The 25,052-nt window shown below is 54.7% G+C and overlaps 10 protein-coding genes across 12 annotated transcripts; 5 read left to right on the top strand and 5 right to left on the bottom strand.

Annotated features, from left to right (window-relative positions):
* Window positions 1-1,061: 1,061 nt before the first annotated feature.
* On the top strand, window positions 1,062-1,553 carry IUM83_16931 (Peptide-N(4)-(N-acetyl-beta-glucosaminyl)asparagine amidase; the record flags this gene model as incomplete). The annotated part of the gene is made up of 1 exon (XM_067941849.1): window positions 1,062-1,553. The coding sequence occupies one exon, from the start codon at window positions 1,062-1,064 to the stop codon at window positions 1,551-1,553; it is 492 nt and encodes a 163-aa protein (XP_067794391.1).
* A 746-nt stretch (window positions 1,554-2,299) lies between these two features.
* IUM83_16930 (Peptide-N(4)-(N-acetyl-beta-glucosaminyl)asparagine amidase) lies at window positions 2,300-2,650 on the top strand (the record flags this gene model as incomplete). Its single annotated transcript, XM_067941848.1, has 1 exon — window positions 2,300-2,650. The coding sequence occupies one exon, from the start codon at window positions 2,300-2,302 to the stop codon at window positions 2,648-2,650; it is 351 nt and encodes a 116-aa protein (XP_067794376.1).
* A 342-nt stretch (window positions 2,651-2,992) lies between these two features.
* IUM83_16929 (Histamine oxidase) lies at window positions 2,993-4,948 on the bottom strand (the record flags this gene model as incomplete). The annotated part of the gene is made up of 2 exons (XM_067941847.1): window positions 2,993-3,332; window positions 3,768-4,948. The coding sequence occupies 2 exons, from the start codon at window positions 4,946-4,948 to the stop codon at window positions 2,993-2,995; spliced, it is 1,521 nt and encodes a 506-aa protein (XP_067794310.1).
* A 603-nt stretch (window positions 4,949-5,551) lies between these two features.
* On the bottom strand, window positions 5,552-7,177 carry IUM83_16928 (Polysaccharide lyase; the record flags this gene model as incomplete). The annotated part of the gene is made up of 1 exon (XM_067941846.1): window positions 5,552-7,177. The coding sequence occupies one exon, from the start codon at window positions 7,175-7,177 to the stop codon at window positions 5,552-5,554; it is 1,626 nt and encodes a 541-aa protein (XP_067794330.1).
* A 1,530-nt stretch (window positions 7,178-8,707) lies between these two features.
* On the top strand, window positions 8,708-9,753 carry IUM83_16927 (uncharacterized protein; the record flags this gene model as incomplete). Its single annotated transcript, XM_067941845.1, has 2 exons — window positions 8,708-9,404; window positions 9,488-9,753. 2 exons carry the CDS (start codon window positions 8,708-8,710, stop codon window positions 9,751-9,753), a joined length of 963 nt encoding a protein of 320 aa, XP_067794312.1.
* A 173-nt stretch (window positions 9,754-9,926) lies between these two features.
* IUM83_16926 (Polysaccharide lyase) lies at window positions 9,927-11,711 on the bottom strand (the record flags this gene model as incomplete). The annotated part of the gene is made up of 1 exon (XM_067941844.1): window positions 9,927-11,711. The coding sequence occupies one exon, from the start codon at window positions 11,709-11,711 to the stop codon at window positions 9,927-9,929; it is 1,785 nt and encodes a 594-aa protein (XP_067794334.1).
* A 1,147-nt stretch (window positions 11,712-12,858) lies between these two features.
* IUM83_16925 (putative rhamnogalacturonase) lies at window positions 12,859-14,492 on the bottom strand (the record flags this gene model as incomplete). Of its 2 annotated transcripts, XM_067941842.1 has the most annotated exons (2): window positions 12,859-14,187; window positions 14,268-14,492. In XM_067941842.1, 2 exons carry the CDS (start codon window positions 14,490-14,492, stop codon window positions 12,859-12,861), a joined length of 1,554 nt encoding a protein of 517 aa, XP_067794335.1. The 2 variants fall into 2 exon arrangements, with proteins under 2 accessions (XP_067794335.1, XP_067794336.1); XM_067941843.1 differs by lacking the exon at window positions 14,268-14,492 and having other exon boundaries at window positions 12,859-13,629.
* A 1,176-nt stretch (window positions 14,493-15,668) lies between these two features.
* On the top strand, window positions 15,669-17,129 carry IUM83_16924 (Transcription initiation factor IIF subunit alpha; the record flags this gene model as incomplete). Its single annotated transcript, XM_067941841.1, has 1 exon — window positions 15,669-17,129. One exon carries the CDS (start codon window positions 15,669-15,671, stop codon window positions 17,127-17,129), a length of 1,461 nt encoding a protein of 486 aa, XP_067794378.1.
* A 490-nt stretch (window positions 17,130-17,619) lies between these two features.
* Window positions 17,620-20,964, bottom strand: IUM83_16923 (DIS3-like exonuclease 2; the record flags this gene model as incomplete). Of its 2 annotated transcripts, none has more annotated exons than XM_067941839.1 (1): window positions 17,620-20,964. In XM_067941839.1, the coding sequence occupies one exon, from the start codon at window positions 20,962-20,964 to the stop codon at window positions 17,620-17,622; it is 3,345 nt and encodes a 1,114-aa protein (XP_067794332.1). The 2 variants fall into 2 exon arrangements, with proteins under 2 accessions (XP_067794332.1, XP_067794331.1); XM_067941840.1 differs by having other exon boundaries at window positions 17,620-19,158.
* A 1,494-nt stretch (window positions 20,965-22,458) lies between these two features.
* IUM83_16922 (glycoside hydrolase family 17-like protein) lies at window positions 22,459-24,961 on the top strand (the record flags this gene model as incomplete). The annotated part of the gene is made up of 2 exons (XM_067941838.1): window positions 22,459-23,533; window positions 24,693-24,961. 2 exons carry the CDS (start codon window positions 22,459-22,461, stop codon window positions 24,959-24,961), a joined length of 1,344 nt encoding a protein of 447 aa, XP_067794311.1.
* Window positions 24,962-25,052: the final 91 nt, after the last annotated feature.

The raw sequence follows: 25,052 nt of genomic DNA, 5'->3' as shown, positions 1-25,052 counted from the left end.
TGAGGTCTTGATTAGGGTGCATTGACGCAATGAGCACTCGAGATACTGAACTCGTTTCCGTACGCAGTGTCACGCACGTTGCAGCCGCTAATGGGCCCGCCTACGGGAGGGCTGAATGAAGTTGATATGACCGAGCTCGCGTGGCTGCTCGACTCCATACCGATGGATCCTTCTAATGAGGATGAACCGATGTGAGACCTGCAGAAGTAGGCGCTGACCTGCATTCAACTCACCCAAGTTTACTTTAACGACACGAACTTATAAATCAAATGAATTGTACAGCCTTGATTTCTGGAGTGCCAGGCCACGAGTGCCACCAATGCGTTCGGTCCATGACGACTACTATATGTCGACTTTGATGCAATACACCCCAGCTGAACGACTCCGCTGAAGTGTGCTCGCGTTCATACCACCCCCTGCAACTCGGAGCCAATAAAATCAAGTGTAAATGCGTCCAGTGCAGTCCGTCGGTGCCCGAAGACAATTAGGCGAAGCCAACGGCGAATCACACATGAGATACAAAACTGAAAGCTGATGCCGAGCTCATCCTGCGGGTGGACTCAAACGATGCAAAATAGCCGCCCGACGATGCATTGGAATTCCCGCGGCGAAGAGATATCTCTTGATGATATGTAAGCATCGGGTGGCAGGGCATTTTCTAGGTCGTTAGGCGCTAAATGACTATAATGCACCTCACTGAAAACGAAAAAAAATATCTCTTCGCCAGTTACAACCTACCAAACCACCAACACTCTCACCTTCCATGACCTCTTTCTCATATTTTTGTTAGCAAATAGTTGATAGTCAAGCGCTGGTGTCTCTCTACCTATGTATGGAGATATATAATATATTTGAAAACGCTTCACTCACGGTATTCAGTGCTCCGGATATCAATCAACCTCGGTCCGGTACATGATCAATCTTCAACCCAACGCTCACTGGGGGGGAGGACGGGGCGAGTAACCGGAGACCGTAAAATGAAGCAAGTGGAGTTCAGGCATTCTGCATCTTACCCCGTGACGCATAAGAGCTTGCGATCGTTCCAATATCGATCGCTTGTCATGAACGTCAACGCCAACACCATCGCCGCTCTGCTTGGACCCGGTGCGTCCGCAAAGGTGCAACACGGGCTGGTTCAAGTCGGCAAGTATCCTACCACGCGCAGTCGTAGACCTCGCGAAACGATCGAGCTCGAGCTTACCGAAGAAGAACAACGAAGTCTGAGTCCGGACGAGATCAGAAAGCTCAAGAACCGGGTGGCTGCGAAACGCGCTCGCGGTCGTGCTCAGCAACGCGTGACCGACCTGGAGAACACGGTCTGCGAGCTCTGGAAGCGAGTGCAATACCTGGAGCACGTCATCAAGCTGCTGCACCCCAACGAGCCCATGGAGTACTTGTACAGCAAGTACGTCATGTACGCAGATTCGCCAAACCTGGAGCCTTTGACCACGAGCGACGCCGAAAAGGGTAACCTCGCCCTCAACATGGACGAGCTCGAGTGGCTATTCAACACCACGCCGTCCAGCCCCAGCGACATTGATATGAGGGAATAACTTGCGACGAGACCGCCGGAGGCGGGCGCTACAGTGATATTGAACCTCACGGCGACGAAATACTCCGCCTTCGGGTGGACGTGGGTGGCGCCCAAACTCAGAACCCAGAATGAGATGTTATAGTTGATAGGGACGATCCAAAAATTTGATAAAATTCATGCACACAATTTGAATCGAATCGCTTCCCCCCCCCACACACACACACTCACCCACCCCACACACATACTCACACCTCACACACACATATATCGACTACGCTTCCAGCGCTTAAAGGTGGAGGCTTGGACATCGTACAATGCAAGACTTGCAGTGCTCGTCTCCAGTCCCCGAAGATGCGGTTCCTACAGTCGTCATGGCTACAGTTTGCCCGTCTAATACCTCCTAACCCCAAAAATCCACTATCGATCAGAATTGCTCTCTATGTTCACTGCTGCGTGGGACCCGATGGGTACTCATCGTTTGTACCCAGGCCAAGCGTTGGTCTCAGCTCAATGCATCTGGGTTTCTCCGTACGAAGGGCTCCACAACGCATTTTCATCTATACGACGCACATGTCTGCAGATCCCGACAAAATTGAAGCGAGGCGTCCAGTGTTGGCCCCAACAATCAGCGCAAACGATGTTTCGGCACTACTGAGCATAAGCGCTTCACCATCCGCAGACTTTGAGCGGGTCCAGATCGGGAAGTGCCCGCCGACGCCACGATCTCGTCGACCCAGAGAGTCTATCAAGCTCACGGAGAGGGAGATGCAGACGCTGAGCTCGGACGAAATACGCAAGCGGAAGAACGCCATCGCCGCTCAGCGTGCACGGGACCATAAGGAGCAGCGCACCAGGGACCTGGAAGACATGGTCCGAGAGCTCTGGAAGCGGGTGCAGTACCTGGAGTCGGTTATCCAAGCTCTGCACCCGAATGAGGCGCTGGACGACCTGTACAGCCAGTACGAACCCTACGCGGTGTCGAAAACCATTAAGCCTCTGTTTCGTCAAACCGAAGAGGAGGAAGGCGAGCAATCACCACCGAGGATTAATATGAAGGAGCTGGCCTGGCTGCTGGTTGGGCACTCGGCGCACTCGAACAACGATCAGAACCGATAAGCAGAGTGCGATGTGTCAACGTGCAGGGGCGTTACAACTTTATCGGCGCAGGTACACACCTACGGGTACACTTGCGCGCTAATTAGCAAATGAAAGGACATGGAAAATAAGATGGGCCGAAGTTTGAACGTTCTATGGTGGATAGTTACTGCATACAAGACAGTGTACTAGTACTAAGCACCCCTGAATTCATCTGAAGAACTTGAATTATCATTCGACCTGATCGATACGTTCTCAAGCTTCGGACTACACTACACGAAAGAGCCCCAGCCCAGACAGACCAGCTTTGCAAGGGACCAAAACACCACGCCAAGATCTTGCGAAGTCTTCTCGTATCTGACCTTACGGGCAGCACTTCTGCGAGTGCTCCCTTCCGTTGGGATCCTCAGGCACGTCGAGAGTTGGGTTGCGGTCGAAAAAACCTTCAGGGCGGAGGGTGAACTTCGCGTAGTCGACCGGCATGATCGGCCAGTCTTCGGGGCGTGGGAAGTGCGTGAGGCCGAACGTGTGCCACAGCACGATATCCTCGCCATCCACCGATCGGTTGGACTTCGTGTAAGCTGGCAGCCCGGCAAAGCCTGGGTTCTGGTTGGGCGTGTAACCAGCAGCCCACATTTCGTCGCGAGCATACTGCGTGACCCACAGATGCTTCGACGCGAAGATCGCTCGTTTCGCGACGGAGCTTTCCTTGGCGGCGAGGAGCAACGGTTGGCCTTCGGGGATGAGGGTGTACGCTGTCGGGTTTCCGAGTCGATTGGTGGCGTTGCTTGACGAGATGCGCCACATGCGGCCTTTGTAGTTGTCGGCCAACCGCTGGGCGTCGCTTTCGCGCTCGAGACGTGTAACCATTCGCCTAAAGGCGTTTCCCACCGGGTTGTCGGGGCTGATCGGGAGTTGCTCGACTTCGAGCTCATCCACGCGGCACTTGTTCCCGTCGATGGCGACGTCGAGGCGTGCCGAAAAGAGGTGCTGGTGGCAAGGAGCGCCAAGGCGTGGTGCCATTTCGGTCACGAAGTCGTTCCGACCGTGAGGACGACCCGAGGTGAAGACGAGGCCGGTCGCCTTGCACTCCAGCTCGATTCTTCCGTCCAGGTAGAAGTACCAGTAGAACCCGTACTCGTAGTTTACGACCGTGGTGAAGAAGGAGATGACAAGTCGGCGCTGGCGACGCACGGTGCCGGTCGACGTGTACACGTCGGTGTGCTTCCAGAGCGTGCCGTAGTCCTCCTCGTGGATGCACACTACGTTTTTCAGTAGAGCCGGCTCGCCAAAGTCGTCGACCACAACGGCATCCAGATACTGGATCTTGCCGAGGCAGTCACAGCCGAGCACCAACGAGTTCGCGAGTCGTCCGAACTGGTATTCGCCCACGTCGAAGTAGTTCTGCCAGTCGTGCGTCGGCTCCGGTCGACCATAGGGCACGACCATCTCCGACACGGACGCGCGGTTGAGAATAGGGCGCTTGAGTCCGTTGTCGTTGAATGAGATGTCGTGTAGCGTGAGCCCCTCGCGGCCATTGAAGCCGACACGAATCTCCCACTTTTCCCAGTCGAGCACGTGGTTCTTGATGGTAAAGCTGGCACCATCGGGCTGCGTGATGTGGAGGGGCTTCATGCTGGTGCGCATTGGTCCGGTCACTTTGGGGTCGAGGTAGTCACCCGACTCCATTGGTACGTGGCTGTATCCCGTGTCGATGAGGCGAGCAACCCGGTGGTTCGTTAGATCAATATGAGCAACGATGCCGTCGATCGGGTGCGCGAACATGGAGTGGGTGTTCTCCGAGGCCAGGAAGCTCAGCACACGGATCATACGGCAGCCGATCTCGTCTTCATACCCATAGACGCCAGCAGAGAGCGGCAGGCAGCGCACTTGGCTGGCATCGGATATACCTCGCTTTTTGAGAGCGTCAAGGTAGTCGGGGTACGCCTTGAGGATGTTCTCGGCAGCGACGTAGTCTTCGTCCATGATGGGGCTCCAGCCCTCGACAGCAGGATCCAACTTCCGCTCGTGGACGATTTTGCGTGCCGGAATGTCGACGACCATCTCTCTAGCGACGTTGTCGTCCAGGTTGAGGAGAAGGGCGCCGATCTCACGCGGAATCGCGTCTCCACTCTTGAACTCCTTCAAGGTGGCGTGGTCGGGCTCGCGCAGCATCACGTACGAGTAGCGGAAGCTGGGTCCGCCGTACCCTGCCTTACCGACAACTTCCTTGAGCGTTTGAACCTCCTTGGCAGTGATGGGGTCGAGCGGGTGGAAGACAGCCTCGTTGAGAACCGGAGCGGGGGCTTGCGAGGACATTTCGGCAGGCGTCGGTGGTGCGGCTTGCGGATTCGAAGATGAAAACAAAAGTGAGCGACAGGAGAATCTCGCACGGCTCCGCTCTGGAGTTCTGGACCAGTGCTGGCGGACTACGGGCGGAGTGCAAGGTCTCTCTCCTGTTCCATCATACTCGTACCTGATACCAAGCACTTCAACCTTGCAAACTGCAAAGTCGAAGTTGGGGCGGGAGGCATTTCATAGGCTGGGGGTCCAATGATGCTCGCAACGTCGCTGCAAACAAGAGCTCGTTTGACATGTACAGCTGCATCAAATCCGATCCAGTGAACGCATCCAAACGGCGACAGCGGGGGCTCAGCGTCTGCTTGGTAGGTGCCACGCTTCCAGGGATCGGAGAATTGGACAAGGAGACCTTGATGCGCAAGTTCCTTAAGCGTGCGACCTCGTCCGTGTAGGCAGCATTCCTGTCATTCCCTTTCAGTGCGCTGTCGATGACAGGCTGTCATGGATGACCGCCCTTACGCGTTTGAGCTTTCACAGATACCCAAGCAGAGGTCACTAACATCGACATTGATTCAAAACGGCACTGCTACCAATACCTACGCAACCATTCCAGTCCCTGGCTTACACGAGTTCGAGGGCGTCGAACACCACAGAGGCAGATAGCCATTCCTCGCTGGGGTCGGTCGAGCCGCTGGCAATCGACAGCTCGATCTTGTTGGCGCCCGCTACGAGAGCAGAGGTTGGGATGGTGTACTCGTAGAGCTTGTAGTTGCCCAACGTGACGCCACGAGTGACGCCGCGCGTCGAGACTGCCACGGACGCCAGCACCTTCGCCGTCCAGTCGCTATTCACTGTGACGCTGCAGCGGCCACTGCTTTGAGCAAGGGTCAAGCCGATCTTAAGCGTGCGAGCCTCAGCTGCTTGGGCACTGGTCAGCGTGAAGCTGAGAGTGATCGGGTCGTTAACAGCACGGAACATCGCCATCGGGAAGGTGCTGTCGTCGTCAGTGCCAGGCGTGAAGGTGAGAGACTCCGCCCAGGTGTCCAACCGTGAGTCGCTCGGGTGCATTTTGTGGATGTTGGCAGCGTTAAGAAAGCCGTCGGGCGTGCCATCCCATTCACCGATACGCCAAACGGGACTCGATTCGAGTTCATAGGTCACCTCGAGGGTCTGCTTTGTGGCAGACCCTTGCGTGACCACCACCGAGTCAGAGCTCACAGCGAGCTGCTTCTTGTAAATGGTGGCGTTGTAGGTGCCAGGTCGCATGAGCGGCGAGGTGAACGTCGAAGCGTTCGAGGCCACCGACACCCAGTACTGCGCGTCATCATTAGAGAAAGCGACAACGACGTCAGAGCTCCCGAGCACATTGCTGCTATCAGTGATGATGCCCGTCATAGTGCCGCGCTCCGTCTCCGTGGTGAACCCGGTGAGATCCAAGTCTTGGAAAAAGTCAAAGTCGACGTCCGACGTGGATGGCGTGTTTCCATCCGTGAACACCAGGGCGTACGGACCGTGAAAGCCGTAGCGGTAGTCCTCCGTACGCGTGTGGTCTGAGAACATGTAGAACGTCAGCTCGTTGGCGACATCAAACTTGTTGTTGATATCGCGGAAGAAGGGTCCGCCTACAGACTTCTCGTAAGCGTAGTCGGACATGATGAAGTAAACTCCTCCGGCATCGCTCGTGACACCGTGAACTCGATCCTCGATGAACGGGATGCCAGAGTAAAACTTGGATGCCGTTACCCCGTCGTCGTCGGCGTACACATCCGATGCCTCTATAGCAGACTTTCCAACGGTGTCGGAAGCGTTAAGCATGGCGTTGTCCACAACAGTGCGGTCCAGACGAGCGAGGAAACGCAGTTCAGCCAGGTCCAAGTCGGTCGTGTGGTATGTGCCCATGTAAATGGCATTTTCGTTCGGGCGGAAGAGATAGGTTTGCTCCAGTCCCGTGGTCTTGCAGGTGATTTGGATGGTCGAGTCGTCCAGCTTCTTGAGAGAACTGGTGACAGTACCCAGTCCTGAGTTGACGTGCGTGTTCTTGGCGGAGTACTGCAGCTCCGAGTCGTTCAAGAGCATGGAGGTGATGTCGCACGTGTCTTGGTCCATGGTGATCGTGAGTCCGTCGCCCGAGGTGATCACCCACGATCCGCTGCTCGATGTGTAGCCGAAATCCGATGCCGCGTTTACGGTGGCCACGAAGGTGCTTGCAAACAGTAATATCGCGCTTGCCAAATGTCCAGCTAGCATTGTGGAGCAGTATTTGCAGTCGATAGGGTCTTGCCTCAAGCTCAAAAGCGAAAGTGATACCTCCACAGCTCAAGTGCTGGGGTGTCCAGTTGTGATGAAGAAGGCCCCGCTCCAGCTGAAACCCAGACGGAAGACTGCTGCGGCGATTCCAGCCGCGGTGCATTTGCTCCCCTTGTCGTAGAGGAGCGAAGGGGTCCAGGCCATCGAGCTTTGGTGGTCGTGATAGTCGACGATAATGAAGACACTCCGAAACGATCACCAGCTGACATTGTGGACGACGGTGCACCAAGACGCACGAAATTACTTCAGCTATCCAAAATCTACGACCATATATTTCGTGTATCACTCGCTTAGAACTGCTTTCGTTCCAGGCTGAAATTATAAAGGTTGACCGCGCTACACAAGCTCGAGAGCGTCAAACACGACCGAGGCCGACAGCCACTTGCCCAGCGTGTCCTTGTTGCCACTAACGATCGAGAGCACGACCTGGTTTTTACCCTCCACCAGCGCCAATTTCGGGATAGCGTAGTCGTAAAACATGTACTTGCCTACGGTGACACCACGCGTCACTCCGCGCGTCGTCACGGTTCACGTTAAATGTTAACCATTTTGTATGACGCGGTCTCATTTAAAAATGAGACCGCGTCAAATAAAAAAATATCTACGAACCTAAGTACGAATTGATCAGGGGCGATACGGTATTACACGTACTTTAGAGCTCAGGGTACATCCCTAAAGATTATCAGCCTGTTCAATGTGTTATCATTTTTGAAAATGTGCTTAAATTTTTAACATCCAGTAATGTTTGTGCGTTTAACTACAGTGTGTCCGTTCAGACCTCCTATTTTGGTTTGATTCGGTGACGAGTCCTGCAATAGTGCTGTATTTGGTCTTTGATCGGGTTTGTTTGTTTGTTTTGCATTTAGAATTGCTTTTCTTCGAACTTGGTTAATTTCGACCTAAGTTTGTTAGTCATGTAATCAGTGTCGCGCTCACATCGTCCCGTCGAAGTTTTTTTATGGAGTTTGGTCGTTTATATGCTGATATTTTACCAAGCAACAAGTATTATAAAACAACTCTGAGATAACTACGAAGCAGGATGTCACTGCCTTTACACTTGTGCAAAGTATATACTCATACAAAGGATAATTCCAGTCGTACGAGCTCCCGTTGCTATTGGCCAATCTGCTTTTGCTAGGATGAGGGGGGGGGGCTATTACAAAGGAAATTCGGTACCCAACCACCCACTATTTTTTGCCTACCCACGGGTTTTCCAGAACCCTCGCTGGTATCGATGTTCGAACTCACCAAATACTTTAATTTTATTTTTATTTTTAAGTAATGTTTTAATGAATAATTACGGTCTGGAAAGGTTTTTCACTTTAAAAAAACTCAATGGTTTTTGTACAGTAGAATGGAAGGGCATGTCGCCAGTTTCCGTTTTGATTGACGAAGATCGTCAGGAGCACGCTAACACCAGCCGACGTGCAACTTCTTCGCGCGATGGCTCAGACTACCCCACCGCCAAGCATGGCAAAGCTAGCGGTGTGGGTGGAGTTGGTGATGGGCAAGGTGCTGGATACCGCAGACATCGCAGCTATCCTCGAGACGCCCGCACCGGCCAAATCAGTCAAGCCAGCGGCCAAGGCCACAGTCAAGTCTGTGGACAAGCTGGCGCCGACAACCAGAAGAGCGGCCAGGGCCAGGCACCCTGACATGGAGAGGAAATTGATCGACCGGATCGAGAAGAAGACGAGCAAGAGTCTGCCGGCGCTCGCCCGAGAAGGCCACCCCATCCTGTCCATCAGAAGTTTGGTGAAAATCGCGAACGAGATTCTTGGGGCGACGGAGGAAACGGGCGTCGGAAAGGGATGGGCGAACAGCTTCCGTGAAAGGAACAGAATCCGAGCCAAGGACATCGTTGTGCAGGACGGCGAGGACGAAGGGAAGAACGTTCCGGACGACGAGACTACATTTGCTGAAGCATCCGACACAGGCGTGCCAAGTCGCCGGTCGACCAAGGCGGTGGTCCAAGATTGGTTGTATGCCGACTCGGACGGGGTCGACTCCTTCGACGGGAACGAGTCCTCCGAGTTCGTTCCATTGGAGGAGGAGGAGAAGGAGGACGACAGTGATCGCCAAGAAGTCCCCGTGGCAAACGAGGGTCGCGAGAACGGGGAGGTGAACCTCAACGTTTCTCCGAACAGCCTCCGACGAAAAGGTCCAAGTCCACGGACAAAGTTGCTATGCTGAAACAGCGTGTGAGGGGTCTAGAGCGGGAGGTATTGGCGATGGAGTTGGCGAGGACAGCGGACAATGTCGCGAACGAGAAAAAAATCGAGAAAGCGCTGAAGACTGTCATCGCAAAGTTGCGTCCGGTCTTGATCAAGATGCTGGAGGAGAACAACGCGACGCTGAACGCCCGCACTGACAAGAAGATAGAGGCGACCGAGAAGACGCTGAACGCCCGCATGGACAAGATAGAGGCGGCCAACAGCAAGACCAAGAAAACGCTGAACACCTTCATGGAGGAGGTTAACAGCAAGACCAAGAAGATCGAGCTTTGGTGGTCGTGATAGTCGACGATAATGAAGACACTCCGAAACGATCACCAGCTGACATTGTGGACGACGGTGCACCAAGACGCAAGAAATTACTTCAGCTATCCAAAATCTACGACCATATATTTCGTGTATCACTCGCTTAGAACTGCTTTCGTTCCAGGCTGAAATTATAAAGGTTGACCGCGCTACACAAGCTCGAGAGCGTCAAACACGACCGAGGCCGACAGCCACTTGCCCAGCGTGTCCTTGTTGCCACTAACGATCGAGAGCACGAGCTGGTTATTACCCTCCACCAGCGCCGACTTCGGGATAGCGTAGTCGAAAAACATGTACTTGCCTACAGTGACACCACGCGTCACTCCGCGCGTCTTCACGGCCGCACTCAGAGGCACCTTGGCACTGTACTTGTTCACAGTCATACGGCATCGGCCGTTGTTCTGAGCGAGGGGGACGCCGATCTTGAGAGTACGGTCTCCGACCTGTTGCTTCGTGAGCTCGAAGTTGATCGTGATCGGGTCGTTCACAGCGCGGAACATCGCCATGGGGAAGATTGAGTCCTTGTCGGTGCCGATGGTGAAGTTCAGCGGCTTCCACGCCTCCATGCGCGAGTCGCTCGGGTGGGCGGTGTGGATCTTGTCGGCGTTGAGGAAGCCGTCGGGGGTGCCGTCCCACTTGCCAATGCGCCAAATGGGCTTCGCCGCAGGCTCGTACGTCACCGTGAGGGTCTGAGCATTTTGCACGCTTTGAGTTCTACGCGACTGACCCTGGTACGAAGCGTGGGTGGGCGTGGGCGTGTGGGACGTCTGAGTCTCTGGCGCCGCCTTCGTGCTGGCCGGAGTCGAGCCAGAGGCGCCAGAGATGGTGACCGCCTCCGAGCTCACTGGAAGCTGGTTCTTGTAGATGGTGGCGTTGTAGCTGCCGGCGATCATCATGGGTGACGTGAAAGACCCCGTGGTCGAGTTGAGCTTCACCCAGTACTGAGCCTCGGCGTTGGAGAAACCCACCACGACGCTCGAGTTGCTCAGCACGCCATTCTTGTCGGTGATGGAACCGGTCCACGACCCACGCTCGGCCTCGGGGACGAAACCAGCGAGAGTGAGGTCCTGGAAGAAGTCGAAGTCGACATCGGAGACAGTCGGAGGCGTCTTTCCGTCCGTGAACACCAGCGCGTACGGTCCGTGAAAGCCGAAACGGTAGTCCTCCGTGCGCGTGTGGTCCGAGAACATGTAGAACGTGAGTTCGTTGGCTTCCGTGCACTGGTTGTTAATGTCACGGAAGAACGGCCCGCCGACCGATTTCTCGTACGCGTAGTCAGACATGACGAAGTACACACCACCAGCATCGCCAGTCACGCCGTGGACACGGTCATCGATGAACGGAATGCCGGAGTAGAACTTGGAGGCCGTCACGCCCTTCGAGTCGGCATACACATCGTGGGCCTCAATTGGCTTCATTCCGTCGATGTTCGATGCCGTGACCATAGGGTTGTTCATCGGCTTGCGGGCCAGACGCGCCAAGAAGCGGAGCTCGCCGAGCTGCATCTCGGTAGTGTGGTGCGTGCCCATGTAGATGGCGTTCTCGTTCGGACGGAAAAGGTAGGTGTGCTCAAGCCCCTTGGTCTTGCACGAGATCTGGATGGTCTTATCCTTCAGCTCCTGGATGGAGCTTGTGACCTTGCCCAGGCCGGAATTGATGTGCGTCATCTTCTGTTTAATCTGCAGTTCCGCCTTGTTCCAGACCATCGACGTGATATCACACGAGCCCTGGCTCACCTTGACGGTGAGACCGGCGCCGGAGTCGATCACCCACGACTTGCCATTAGCCTTGTACCCGAAGCTCGAGGTGGCCCCACGCTCCTCCTCGGACTGGAAGTTCAGGTTGGACGTCAATTGTTTAGTGTTTGCCTGCGCCACGGCCAGCAAACCGCTGGTCAACAGCAAGGCGGCGCGGAATAAGCGTCCAGACAGCATGGTGCACTTGTTCCGACCGAAAGCGCTTGGCTACTCGTTGGTGAATACTGAAGTGCCATGAACTCGGTGCCACATAACGAAGAGTCAGCTCTGGTCTCCGCGGTGTCTACGACTCGTAGTCCACGAGCAGCAAAATCCGAGAGGAATCGCAATGGAAGAGCTTGAAGTGAGCTTTGCGCTCCGTATGCTCCTCGGGCCGAGGCTCGGCAGGCAGCAAGGCCGCACTGTAGAGGAGGGGGTAACGTCATTACTTCAACAAACAGGTTGTTGTAGCGTCGCGGGGCGGATGCAATTTGCCGTGTGTTTACACTTTGTTGGTCGAGGCAGCGGATCCTGGGATCGCCAAAAGGGTGAAAGACACGACGGATCGAAATACTTGAAGGTACTGCAAAGTCACGTTGCGTGCCACTTTGCCAAAGTGAAACACGGAGTTTAGCTCATGTCGTGCCAAGCAGCCACCATTGTGTGGCTCCATTAGAACCATGCGTTACTCTGCGCTAGAACAGGAGATGTTATTTAATATTTTGCAACGGCATAGGAGACTACGCCACGTCAACAGCTGCAGGAAATTTACACACCATGTAGCCCAGCATTTCGACAAGTCTACGTCTCGAGACTCCAAGCATCCCACGAGCAGAGGCCCAAGAGAGCTAAGAAAAACTCTACTCTCAACTCTCGCCGATCAAGCGAACACATAGTTTAACTCTTGTTCTCCCTACTAATGCGTCCGACACGAGCGTGGGAGCGGATTGGCGCTCCCTGTCAAATCGAATTCATAGGGAGCGCTCAAATCGATTTTTGCTGCTCGTGGGATGCTTTGGAGCCTCTCCGAGAGAGCGGCTCGTTCGCAGCGCGCATGCTTCGATCCCATATGCGCTACGTTCCTTCTTGTCGAGTCCGTGCTGACTCAATCGCGGTGCAAAATGTGCAGGACTTTGAGAGGTACTGACTGTTTTTCGTTGCGTGTAACCTCTACCTGTTCATACATATACTAATATGGATAGTAATAGTCAATCAGGTATTCTGCTCCTTGTGTTGAATGGATCGATCAATTCTTTTGCATGTACACAAATTGGATAAAACAATACGCTTGACTTACAGAAACTGCACTCTACATGCATCTAGTTTTCGAGGAGAGATCAATGCTCTAAACCAGTTCCAGAGCGTCAAATACGACTGAAGCAGCCAGGAACTTTTGGGCCGGGTCACTTGCACCACTAGCAACAGTGAGCTTGATCGTGTTGGTGCCCGTGACTAGCGCGGACGACGGGATTGTGTACTCGTACAGCCTGTAGTTGCCCACAGTCACACCTCGAGTGACACCGCGCGTCTTCACAGCCACAGACGCGGGCACCGGTGCAATCCACTTGCCGTTTACAGTCACACTGGAGCGAGCGCTGCTTTGAGCTAGGGTCAGGCCAATCTTCAACGTTCTGGAGGACTTGGCCTGAGCTGCCGTAAGACTGAAGCTGATAGTGATCGGGTCATTCACTCCGCGGAACTGCGCCATAGGGAACGCGCTGTTGGCATCGGTCCCCGCCTTAAAGGTGAGCGCCTTCCAGGCTGACATACGAGAGTCGCTCGGGTGCATCTTGTGGATCTTGTCCGCGTTCAGAAAGCCGTCAGGCGTCCCATCCCACTCGCCAATGCGCCAAATGGGCTTTGAAGTCATGTTGTACGACACCGCAATGTTCTGGGTCTTCGTGGATCCCGCATTAATGAGGACTGAAGCCGTGCCGACAGCCAGCTGCTTTTTGTAGACGGTGGCTGTGTATCGGCCCGCTTTCATCGACGGCGAGGTGAAAGTCTTCTTTCCAGCAGCAACCTTCACCCAGTACTGAGCTGCTGCGTTGGAGAAGCCAACGACGACATCCGAATTCCCCAAAACAGCCTTCGCGTCGGTGATGGTGCCCGACATCTTTCCGCGCTTAGCGGACGGAACAAACCCAGTCAGTCCCAGGTTCTGGAAGAAGCTGAAGTCCAACGACGAGGCCGATGGAGCAGCACCGTTCGTAAACGCAAGCGCGTAAGGGCCGTGGAAGCCGTAGCGGTAGTCCTCCGTGCGCGTGTGGTCCGAATTCATGTAGAACGTGAGCTCGTTTGAGACGTCAAGCTTGTTGTTGATGTCACGGAAGAAGGGGCCACCGCTGGACGTCTCGTACCCGAGATCCGAGATCACGAAGTAAACTCCAGCAGCGCTGCTCTTCACGCCATGAACTGCGTCATCGATGAACGGAACACCAGAGTAGAACTTGGACCGCGTTAGCCCCTTGCTATTGGAGACGACGTCCTCTGCCTCGATCGGTGTCATACCCGACTCGATCGTGGCCTCCGTGATACCAGCATTTACGACGGTCTTGTCCAGCCGAGCGAGAAACCGCAATTCCGGCAGCACGAGGTTGCTAGAGTGATACGTGCCCAAGTAGATGACGTTCTCATTGGGGCGGAAGAGGTATGTTTGCTCCAGACCCGTGGCCTTGCAGATAACGCGAATTGTCTTTTGGAGTCGCTGAGAGTCTTGACAGACGACGTGACTTTGCCCAGACCAGAGTTCACGTGGGTGGCCTTGGACTTGTACTGCAGTTCCTTGCCGTTGAACTTGATGGACGTGATGTCGCAGGTAGATTGCTTCATGGTGACTGTCAGACCTTTGCCGGTGCTGATGATGTACTTGTCGGAACCCGTGGTGTATCCGAAACCCGTGGCAGCGGAGACCGTTGGCGGTGCTGCTGTAAGGACGGAGGCGAACGCTAGGGTGGCAGTAAGCAGTCGAGCTATCATTGTGCCGGTTGGAAGGGCTGGTTCTGCTGGACTTGACTACAGCGCGGAGAATTGCCGAGTGAGCTCTATGGTCTAGGCTAGACCATCTAGCTGGAGAGGTAAGGCTGTAGGTGACCCCATCCGGTGTTCGTGAACGGCATCCGAACAGCGTGAGAAGGAGGATGCGCTGACATCTTACGTTCTCCTTTCCGCACCAATGAGTTGGATAAATGCTTCGAGCACATGAAGCTCCAGCCGACGACTCGATACGGCTTGTTGAAGTGGTAGCCACGACATGCGCTCTATCCAGAATTAAAAACCCCATATGGAGATTGCATCCTTCAGCTGCCGAGAAAACCTTGGCAAGATGGGCCACGAGGATGCGTGATCGCCCAGCGCTTCGGCGCAGCTCGGATGCTAGACGAAACTATTTAAAATTAAATGTGTTGCTGATAGATAGCGATGGCTATTGCTGCTATCGGCAACAGCGGCTTCCTCGTTGAAATCGTTAACGCCTACATTCTAGCTGTCATATCGCTGACGAGTGGGAGTTCCCATGTTTTTAGTGAAACTTTTCACGTCATACAGTACACTATCAACGGCTGTTCCTCGCGAAGTCGCCCCCAAGTCAGGGCGACATGAAGTGACTCGCTCCGCTGCGTCGTTTGCTACATATACTCGCGCCATCACACCTTTTCATGGCGGAACGTGTCTAACTGTAAAGTGTCTGCCGACCTCTACATCGCCTCCTACTAGTGAAACAGAGAGCATGTTTGTCTTCACGGGACTACTTCCGAAGAAAAGGTGCGCGGGAAACGACAGATTCGGGCACTATTCGGTAAAAAAATCCAGAATCGGGAACTCCACGATACAGTCAACCAGCCGAAAGTATCAACCTTTGGCAAAACTAGGATCAGTGATCTGTATACATGTAAAAACTAGAATTTGCACTGGAAACACAATTTTTTGGAGAGCAAACTTCTTAATTTTGAGGTGGCCAAATGGGGTCTGCGTTTCGGGTTGAGAGAAACTGGCGCAAACAGGCGGACACAAGAAGATGGCCATAGATTCAATCAAATACGAAAGATACTGTTTCACATACTTCTTCTCATATACAAGTAATCGCGTAGTGAACTAAGTTTCTGAGTACTACATTTGTCCAAAACCAAAATTAGGTTTCCGCCTTCAGTATCAAAAATGAGTCGTTCGGGGCGCAATGGTCGCTCGGGGGCGGCGTCCTCCTCCTCCTCCGCGGGCGCGTCCGCCGACACGGAGACGCTGGTGCTGCGCGCGACGCCGTCCATCAAGCGCTACAACATCGCGCGCTTCGACGTGCCGGAGCTGCCGCGCTTCAGCGGCTGCGCGCAGCCCGTGATGATGTACCGCGAGCCCGAGCGCGTGGACGAGGAGGAGGAGAAGGAGGACGAGGCGCCCGTGGGCTACAACCCGGCGCTGCGCAAGCGCCGCCGCCGCCGCCGCAAGGACACGCGCACGGCCGGCTGGGTGATCGAGGACAGCGAGGGCAAGAACAAGTTCAACGGCACCTTCGAGGGCGGCCAGGCGTCCACGTACATGCTGCTGGTCAAGAACCGCCACAACGACGAGTTCAGCGTCATGCCCGTGGAGCAGTGGTTCCGCTTCAAGAAGCCGCTGAGCTACCGCACGCTCACGCTGGAGGAGGCCGAGGAGATGAACAACGAGAAGAAACGCGCGGTCGAGCGCTGGCTCATGAAGCACAAGCTCGCGGGCGAGGACAAGCCCGACGCCGCCGGCGACACGGTCAGCGCGCCGCGCGTGCGCACGGGCGCGCTGGCCTCGGCCGCCGCCAAGCCCAAGGCCGAGGGGGACGACATCTTCGGCGTCAGCGAGGCGGCGCGCCCGCGGCGCGTCGTGCGTGCCCCCAAGGCGCGCGGGGAAGGAGCCACCGGGGAGGACGGAGGAGACTTCGAGGAGAAGTTCGACGACGACGAGAGCGACGCGGAGATCCATAACGACGACCCGCAGGGACTCGAGTCCGACTCGGACGAGGACGAGTTCGAGGTGGACCCCGAGGGCACCGGCAAGCTCACCGAGACCGGGCAGGCCATGAAGGACCTGCTCAAGCGCGCGCAGAACGGAGAGATGCTGGAGAACAACAAGGACAAGGACGACAACGACGACGGCGACGAGGACGAGAACTACTCGGCCAAGGACATGGACGTCATCATCAAGCGCGACCTGGGCGGGAACATCATCCGCGAGCGCGTCGCGCCCGGCGACAGCGGTGTCTCGGGTGACGCCAAGACTGGCAACGGCGCGGCGGACGGCGCGTCCGCTGCCGACTCGAACGGCAAGGCGAAGGGTACGGCGGCTGGTGCTGAGAATGCCAATGGCAAGCGCCCCGCCGAAGAGGGTCGCACGAAGGAGGAGCCGCCGACGAAGATTCAAAAACCGTCCGCGCCTTCGTCGTCGAACAAGCTGACTGAGGCTGGCGTGCAGCAGGAGCTAATCCGTTACGGTGGACGCATGCGCACGCGCGACCTGCTGAGGAAGCTGAAGAAACTGATCGTCACGGATGACGACAAGGCGCTGCTCAAGGACATCCTGCGCACCATTTGCGACGTTGAAGTGGATGCGATTGACGGCCGCCTGCTGGTGCTCAAGTCACAGTTCCGTTAAGCACCCGGGTTGCATTGATATAGTCGATGACGGTGAGAGTAGCGGTCGGGCTCCGGGCTGCAAGAAATATCAAGAAAAATTCAAGGGAGTATCTCCGTCCCAGACATACAAACCAGCTTTCGTTACTTCTCAACATATATTTTTTCACTCTATGCAAGCACTACAGTATTACTTCAAGTAATGCAAATTCATGTACTGTACGTAGTACATGATGTTGGAAAGCCGCTTTCTCTCGTGTTTTCGTCAGATTGTTTTTGCTGCATGACGGTACGTCTACAAGTGCCTATAAGGACGCTGTATGCCTACTTCTCTGTTGACCATTTCTGCTTGGACTTGGGGCACAAAGGAAAGGGTCTCTGTTTGCGATACCATGTACATGATGTCCAGCTTGAGATTGCCGATATGTTGGCGACGTAATACTACAACATTTTTTTTCTTTTTCTTTAACTACATGCACCATATTCATCGATCACACGTGGAATGGGTAATGCTAGCTCTTTTCTCCAATGACTGAGAACGTCAGAGCTAACGGCATCTTCTTCGTTGTGGACATGCACATACGCAATTGCTTCATGAAGGACAACTTGATCATGTCCGGCTGGGTTTTTGCCCTCGTGTTCTTGCCCGTGGTGTCTTGGGTATCATTCTCTTCATCTTTCATCACGGTCACCTTTTCCAACTTCACCTGCGTCACTGGTAGTCTAATCGAAAGCTGCGATGTCTTCTCATTCCACGAACCGCGCATATGCAGTTCCTGCAAAAAGAGGCGTTGCTCTAATCCAAGCTCCAAAATGTAGACGGTGAAGCTCTTCTGACCCATGCTCAGTACGACGCCAGTTACTTCAACATCACCAAGATTCTGCACGTATGCACACAAGAACACCTTGTCGCACTCTTTCTCCGCGTTCTTGGACGTCATCTTTTTATCGTTACAGTTTTGTGCAACCGAGGTAAACTCCATAATCCTGGAATCCGAGTCTTCATTCTCAGATGCTGGCGAATCGGCGCCCACCACACTTTCTTGGAGCAAGCGATGCACAACAACATCGGCATACCGACGAATAGGCGACGTGAAGTGAGTGTAGTATGGAATATTCAGGGCGTAGTGACGCCAAGATTCCGAGGACGCACCATTTCCCGCAACCATGTACTCGGCAGGCTTCATAGGTTTGATGATCAAAGCCTGCGCAATGGCATACGTCGTCTCACCACGATCCTGTCGAAGTCGCTCCAGCGACTCGGTAAGTTGTTTGGTCGATCTACCATCAACCTTGATGTCGCTCTTACTCAATTGTTCCAATGCTAGATCCATAGACCTTGCCACTGGTGGTGGGTGGTGACGTAGGAACGCTAGTGGGCCATGCGCGCGAAGCAACTGCTGAGCCACCAAGTAGTTCGCCAGCAACATGTACTCCTCCACCAAACGGTTGCTGTCCTTCAGTTCGTACGAGCCGTATCGGGTCGGGTTGCCCTTCGCATCCAGCGAGAACACCAACTTCACGTCGTTCAAGCTCACAGCACCAGTCTCGAATCGCATCGCCCGCCGATTCTCGCCAATACTCCACAAGTCCTTCACGCTTCGTATCACCGTCGCGTTGGTGATGTCGGGGTTCTCGCCGGGGATTGGACGTCGGTCCTCTTCCCACTCGGCCACGTTGTCAGCGGAGATGACACCGTCCAGCATCTTCTGCGCCGAGCCGTAGTCCAGCTTGCAGCACGAACGGATGAGCGACTTCCCGAACCACGGCTCCACCCCATCGACCAGAGTGCCATCAACGTTCATCTGCCACACAACCGAGAACGCCAAGCGATCCACCTGTGGCTGTAACGAACACAACTTTTCGCACAAAATCCGAGGCAGCATCGGCAGCACGCGGTTGGCTAGGTACACACTCGTCGCACGTGAACGGGCCTCGCGGTCCAACAACGAGTTATGTTCCATGAAGTGGGTCACGTCGGCGATGTGGACGCCGATCTCGAATTTCGTGCGAGCATCGTTGAGGGCGCGAATGTGCAGCGCGTCGTCCAAGTCGCGGGCGTTGTACGGGTCGATGCTGAAGATTTGTGTCTGGCGAAAGTCTCTCCGTTTCTGAAGTTCGTCTTCGGGGACTTCCCACTTCTCTCCGCTGGTGCCGTACTTTTCGTCCAGTTCGTCCAGAATGGAGCTGTCGAAATCGAGTGTGTGTGACTGTAACCCGTGCTTAGACAAAATGGCCGAGATTCCAGTTTCGATTCCTGTGTACTCGCCCACAGTCTTCACGAACTCGCCCATCGGACTCTGGTGCCTGGTTGACCATGTTTTAATCCGGCAAAAGCACAGCATCGTCTTGGAGTAAAGCAACGGGCGGCTAATGAATTCGTCTGGGAGCTGTAGCCGGGGAATACGAATGCGTCGAGGTAGGCGGAGGTCGTCGGCGTTGAAAAACGCGTAATTATCGTTGTTTGAAAGCGACGAATTCAAGTCTTTCACTCTTGTCTTGGGCTCTAAGGACCCAATGAAGCCGTTCGCATTGCCTTGGGCCAGAATGAAGACAACAGTTGCCGTCGGGCGGCAGCGAGACTCTTTAATGCGTTCGTTGAGACGAGCCATCGACTGCTTCAACATATCCACAGAATTCTCTTCATCGGGAGAACGCTTGAAGAAGCATTGGTCGGTCTGCACACTCGGAAGCCACAACGAATGCAGCGCAGTTTGATTGACGCCTGCGGTCGAAGAAATGGGCTTCGATGCTGCAGAACCAACAGTTCGTTTTTCGTTCTCTTCATTCATGGGTTTCCATTCCGATTCTGGATGCAAGCGGACGGCGACAAGATCACCGTCAAGGGCACGGTTGCGGTCCTGCATGCCCTTTACAAGTACGTCCATCGACAAACCATCCACCCTGATATATCCATCCATGCGATACATCGCGTTCACTCGCAGCTTGCCTTGAAGAAGACCCCCCATCTCCAGTCCTCGAATTACTACGTCGCGGTCCAGGTACTCCGAGTAAGTAACCGGTCCATTCTCACGCGCATCCTTCTTGGACGATTTCTTGGAGTTCCCGTCCGCCTCGCTTTTCGAGGGCGGTGCGGCGTCCTTCTCCTCCAATTCTGCCGCTTGGTTCTGTTTACCCTTCTTTTTTTTCTCTTTCCGTTTCGGGGCCTCATTCACTCCATCACCCTCGGCATCACCACATTTAGGAGCATACTTAGCGTCCGTCTTCTCCTCCTTCTTGGCATTCTTCCCTGCTTTCTTCTTCGGGGTAGCAGCACCAGTAGTAACTTGCTGGTTCTTCTTATCCTTTTTACTCTTCTTCTTCTGCTTCTTGCTCTGTTCGACAACAACCACAACCTCCTCTTCTTCTTTCTTCTCCTCCTCCTCCAACACCTCCAGCAGCTTGAGCGCTTGCCTCATCTTTTTCTCCTTCTTCTTCTCCTTCTTGGATGCGACAGCCTTCACCTCCTGCTCCGTCCTCTTCTCGTTCTTTTTCTTCTTCTTATCAGAATTACTGTTATTGTTATTGCTTTTCTTGTGCTTGGGGCCCACGCGCACGCTGGCGAAGCCCTCCTCCGTGGCCACAAGCGCCAGCTCCTCCATTTCGCTCTCCAGGTCCACCAGCACGAAGCCCGCGCCGCCGAACGTGTCGACCTCGGCGTCCAGCTCGTCGCCGGAGCTGTCGTCGAAGCCGGCGATGGCGTCCATGTCCTGCTCCGTGCGCACGTCGTTCGGGTGCCGCTTCTTGCGCTTGGGCTTGGCCTTGGGCTTCTTGTCCTGGCTGGGCGCCGGAGCTTGAGGCCCCAGCGCTTCCTGCCACGACAGCTTCACGCGCTGTCGACCACCGCGCTGCGCCATCTTCGAGATGGATACTTGGATTATGGGGATGATCTCGCCTCTTCTTGGCTACAAAAAACACCAACACTCACGGTACATAGTGGTTACACTAACATGTGGTGTACCGGTTTGGTACCAGGAGTGTACCGGTTAAGCAGCACTTGGTAGCTGCTCTCGAAAACACAAAGGCCAAAGTCGACTTTGTCGACTTGAATATCTGCGAACAAAGTATCGACTGCTAACCCCTAGGTTAACTAGTATTTTCAAGAAGAAAAACCTACCATAGTGTGGGAGGGAACTGGTAACAATACTAATTCTGATTCATCAGGACTTCATGAACTTCAAGGCCTCACTGTCCTCGTTGCCTGCGAAGTGATACTATAGAACTTAGGAACGCGGTTTCGACCAGAAGAGAGACTTTCGAAATGAGATCAACTGCCTGTCTGCTTGCTGGTTAGGAATGCAATCCACCGGGTGAGTGGCGTTTTCGTGAATGCGAACAGGCTGCGGGCTGGCAGTCCGGTACATCAAAGCAGCCCGACTGTCGGGGACTCTCGTGTCGAAATCCATCGAGTAAAGACGAGCACTCAACGTTCGGGATCCGAACTTTGGAAGCAAGACCAGCATGCATTGCACGCCGTCCGGTCCGGACTCCGGACTCCGGACCGGCCAGTTTTGATTGCTTGATTGCCTGCAACATCTTCCTATCGATGCCATAATGTACGAAAGTAATTTGAGCGAGGGCTCGGAACCGCTCGGTGAGTCAGCTCCCGCATGCAATGCTTCGGAATCCAAAGCAGTTTGGATGCCTTAAACAGCTCGTCAACATCGCTGATCCGACTCGGCGAGAAATACTAGCGAGTATTTCTCTTGTCTCGACTTCACCTGCTCGTTGTCCCCGTTGTTTTAACCTCGTGTGCATCGACTCGAAAAGACAGCGGATGGCGGTATGAAGCCGGATACGCCTTCGTGCGAGGTTCGCCATCGCTGTCACAGTGCCATCGAATGAGTCCGTCCAGTGCCCAGCGCAGAGAGTGCTGCAGGCGGTAGATGTTAGCACAGTCCTCGGCCTCCACGTCACGCGCACGTCGGACTGAATCTGCCCACAAGCGGACCAGTTGTTAAGGCAACGGTGCGAGTGCTACTCTCGTGACAGGCACCCCAAGCAGCTCAGCACTGACCAAGTCGGTCGACGTGACGACCCGGAGCATTCGAACCAGTCCTGTGCCTGGGCCTACCACTGAAATGATCCGTCGGGCATGACCAGGGGCAGGATCGGCTCATATCGTGCGGGCACCGAAGCATGAGACGAGAAACTGGCTGGTGCTGACGGGGCAACGGCTTCCGTGTACCATGCCGTGCGTGCGCATTGTGCAGGTCGGTTGTAGGAGGTTTGACACATCTGATGAGCTCGAAGATCCGCTTTCTCCAGTCGAACCGGGAGGGCTACGAGGCTCACATCGTAACTCGCGCTCTCGTCAGCAATTGGTCTCTCAAACACCCACGACCTTGACAATGTTTGCTGCTAACAAGGTGATGCTGGCCATTGGCCTGGCAGTCAGTGCTATCTGCCAGACAACCGCAACGGCTTCGCGCAACCTCACATCTACCAACGCAGCTGCGTACATGGCCACCACCTACAGCGCCATGCACTCCACGGCGTACCCGCTCACCGACAGCGACACCCTCGACACCACCGCGCTGGAGGAGGCTATTGATGCCGATATGGAGCTCATCGCACAGTCTTTCACGCACGTACGAACGTTCTACTCGCAGTTCTACGGCGTGGGTGTGGCGCAGTATGCTGCCGCGCACGGTATCAAGTTGCATCTGGGCGTCTACATGACCGACGAGTCGTGGCAGCAGGACCAGATCGACAGTGCGGTGGCTGCAGTGCAGGACTACCCCGGCTCGGTCAAGGCCATCCTGATCGGCAACGAGAACTTGTACACTGGCACCACAGCCTCGGAGATCATCGCCATCGCCACCTCCATCAAGGAGACCCTCGGTGACGATGCCGACGGCATCCTGTTCGGCACAGTGCAGCGTTCGACCGAGTACCTCGACACGGACTATGACGACCAGATCAACCAGTTGTCCGAAAGTCTCGACATCCTCGGAGTCAACATCTACCCGTTCTTCGACGACAGCTACGACTCGAGCGAGCCCACCGCGCTGCTGGACTCGGTCTGGGACGCCATTGCGGCCAAGTACTCGGTCTCGCAGATGCTTCTGTGCGAGACGGGGTTCCCCACGGCTGGAGATCCGTCAACACTGTCGCCCGACGTGACTCCGTCGCTCGACTCGTCGATCCAATACTTTGAGGCTGTTACCTCGTGGGTCCCCACGGGTGCGGAGACGTCTCTGAAGTTCTGGTTCGACTTCTTCGACCGCCGCTCCGACGATACATCTGTGGACGTGGAGCTCGAGAGGCACTTTGGCATCTACACGTACGACAGTCAGCTGAAGAGCGAGGATTACCTGACGGCTCTGAATGGCGCGAGTGCTGTCGCATCCAGCTCAAGCTCAACCACCGCCACGTCAACTTCGACGACATCTAGCTCGACTTCGACCCAGACCCAGACCTCAGGTTCAACCTCGACCTCGACCCAGACCCAGTCAACCCAAACGCAAACCCAGTCCTCGGCATCAAGTACTGTTACGGCAGCGCCTACTTCCACAACGGCAACCCAGTCTTCAGGCTCAGCAAGCATCGTGACTACGGCGCCCACTTCAACTACGGCAGCGACGATTTCTTCTTTCTCGGCCACGACTGTCACCACGAGTACTAGCGCTCCTGCCGCAACCACAGCTACCCCTGCGGTGACCACGGCCGCCCCTACTGCAACCGCCACGTCGGAGCCCACCGTAGCAACGCATGATAGCTGTTAAGCGCGGCGATCATGACATGACTCAACAATTTTGCGTGAATCGAATTGGACGGCACTTACGAGTGCTCGCTATTAAAAAGACGTAGGTCACCAATGGCGAGATATTCGTACGAAATGCTCTTGTGGCAAACTGAGACCCGTTTCTTTGGCGATCACCAAGATCTCAGTTATTTTTTCGTTGTTCGAACTTCAGGATAGGGACGTTGTAGCCTACAGCCACAGTCTGAAGGTATTGCCGCCCAAGTCGAAGGGCTCTGCGTGAAGCTGCACAGCAACCACCGATGGAAGATACGCAAACTAACTTGTACTACCTACATGTACGTACGTTTCCTGGATAGATTTCCATACACGAGAGGTGGTCGACCACCGAAAATCCATTGGTTGCAGCGGTTCCAGAGACGATCGAAATGAACAATCTGAACCTGACTGTACCGATGAAATGCAATGGAGTTCAGGCGCAGGTTGCCCGTGTCGAGGTCGCAATGTTACTTACATAACTTGCAGTGCTCTATGCGAGTGCAATTGCTCAACGTGCCTGCCGCAACGACGCAGATCTGACGAGTTCAGGTCCGATTCGTGATTTGTGTTTCAATGTTCGTTTGCAGTCTCTTGCGACCAAACTGGTTTTGCTTGTCAAGTTGGATCTTGCTGTCCGGTCTCGAGTCATGTATTCAGCTTGGCTCGCGTGTTGTATGCGCCCCTCCTATCCAACCGAACCGCGAAGTGAAGTTGCGTCACGCAGACACAAGCACAATGGTCTTCAGTTGGTTGACGAGGATTCCTTGTGTGTTTTGATCTAATAAAGCTCGAGCGGACATGTGCTCCTCTCATTCACATTTCCACTTTCCATTTTGCCAGCTCAACCCATCACTTGTGAGCAGCGCGAGGTCGAGATGGCATCTATTATCCGCGCACTCGTGGCTGCAGCTGCTTCCGTCTATTTACTAGACGACTGTCATGGCGCACCGATCGACACGTCCCTGGCCAACTTGGCGGTGACGTACAGCCCTATGCACTCCCCCGAGTACCCGCTCGGCAACGAGCCTTTCAACTACGACAACCTTTCGGCATCCATTGCCGTCGACATGCAGTACATCTCTCAGTACTTCACGCACGCTCGCACCTAGTATTACGGTGTACCAGTCGCTGACATTGCTAGCCAGCACAACGTTTCTCTTCACCTGGGTGTGTTCATGACGACGGAATCATGGCAACAAG

Source organism: Phytophthora cinnamomi (assembly GCF_018691715.1).
Source record: "Phytophthora cinnamomi strain GKB4 chromosome Unknown Contig25, whole genome shotgun sequence".
Classification (NCBI taxonomy): Eukaryota; Oomycota; class Peronosporomycetes; order Peronosporales; family Peronosporaceae; genus Phytophthora; species Phytophthora cinnamomi.
This window is presented reverse-complemented; position numbering and strand designations above follow the sequence as displayed.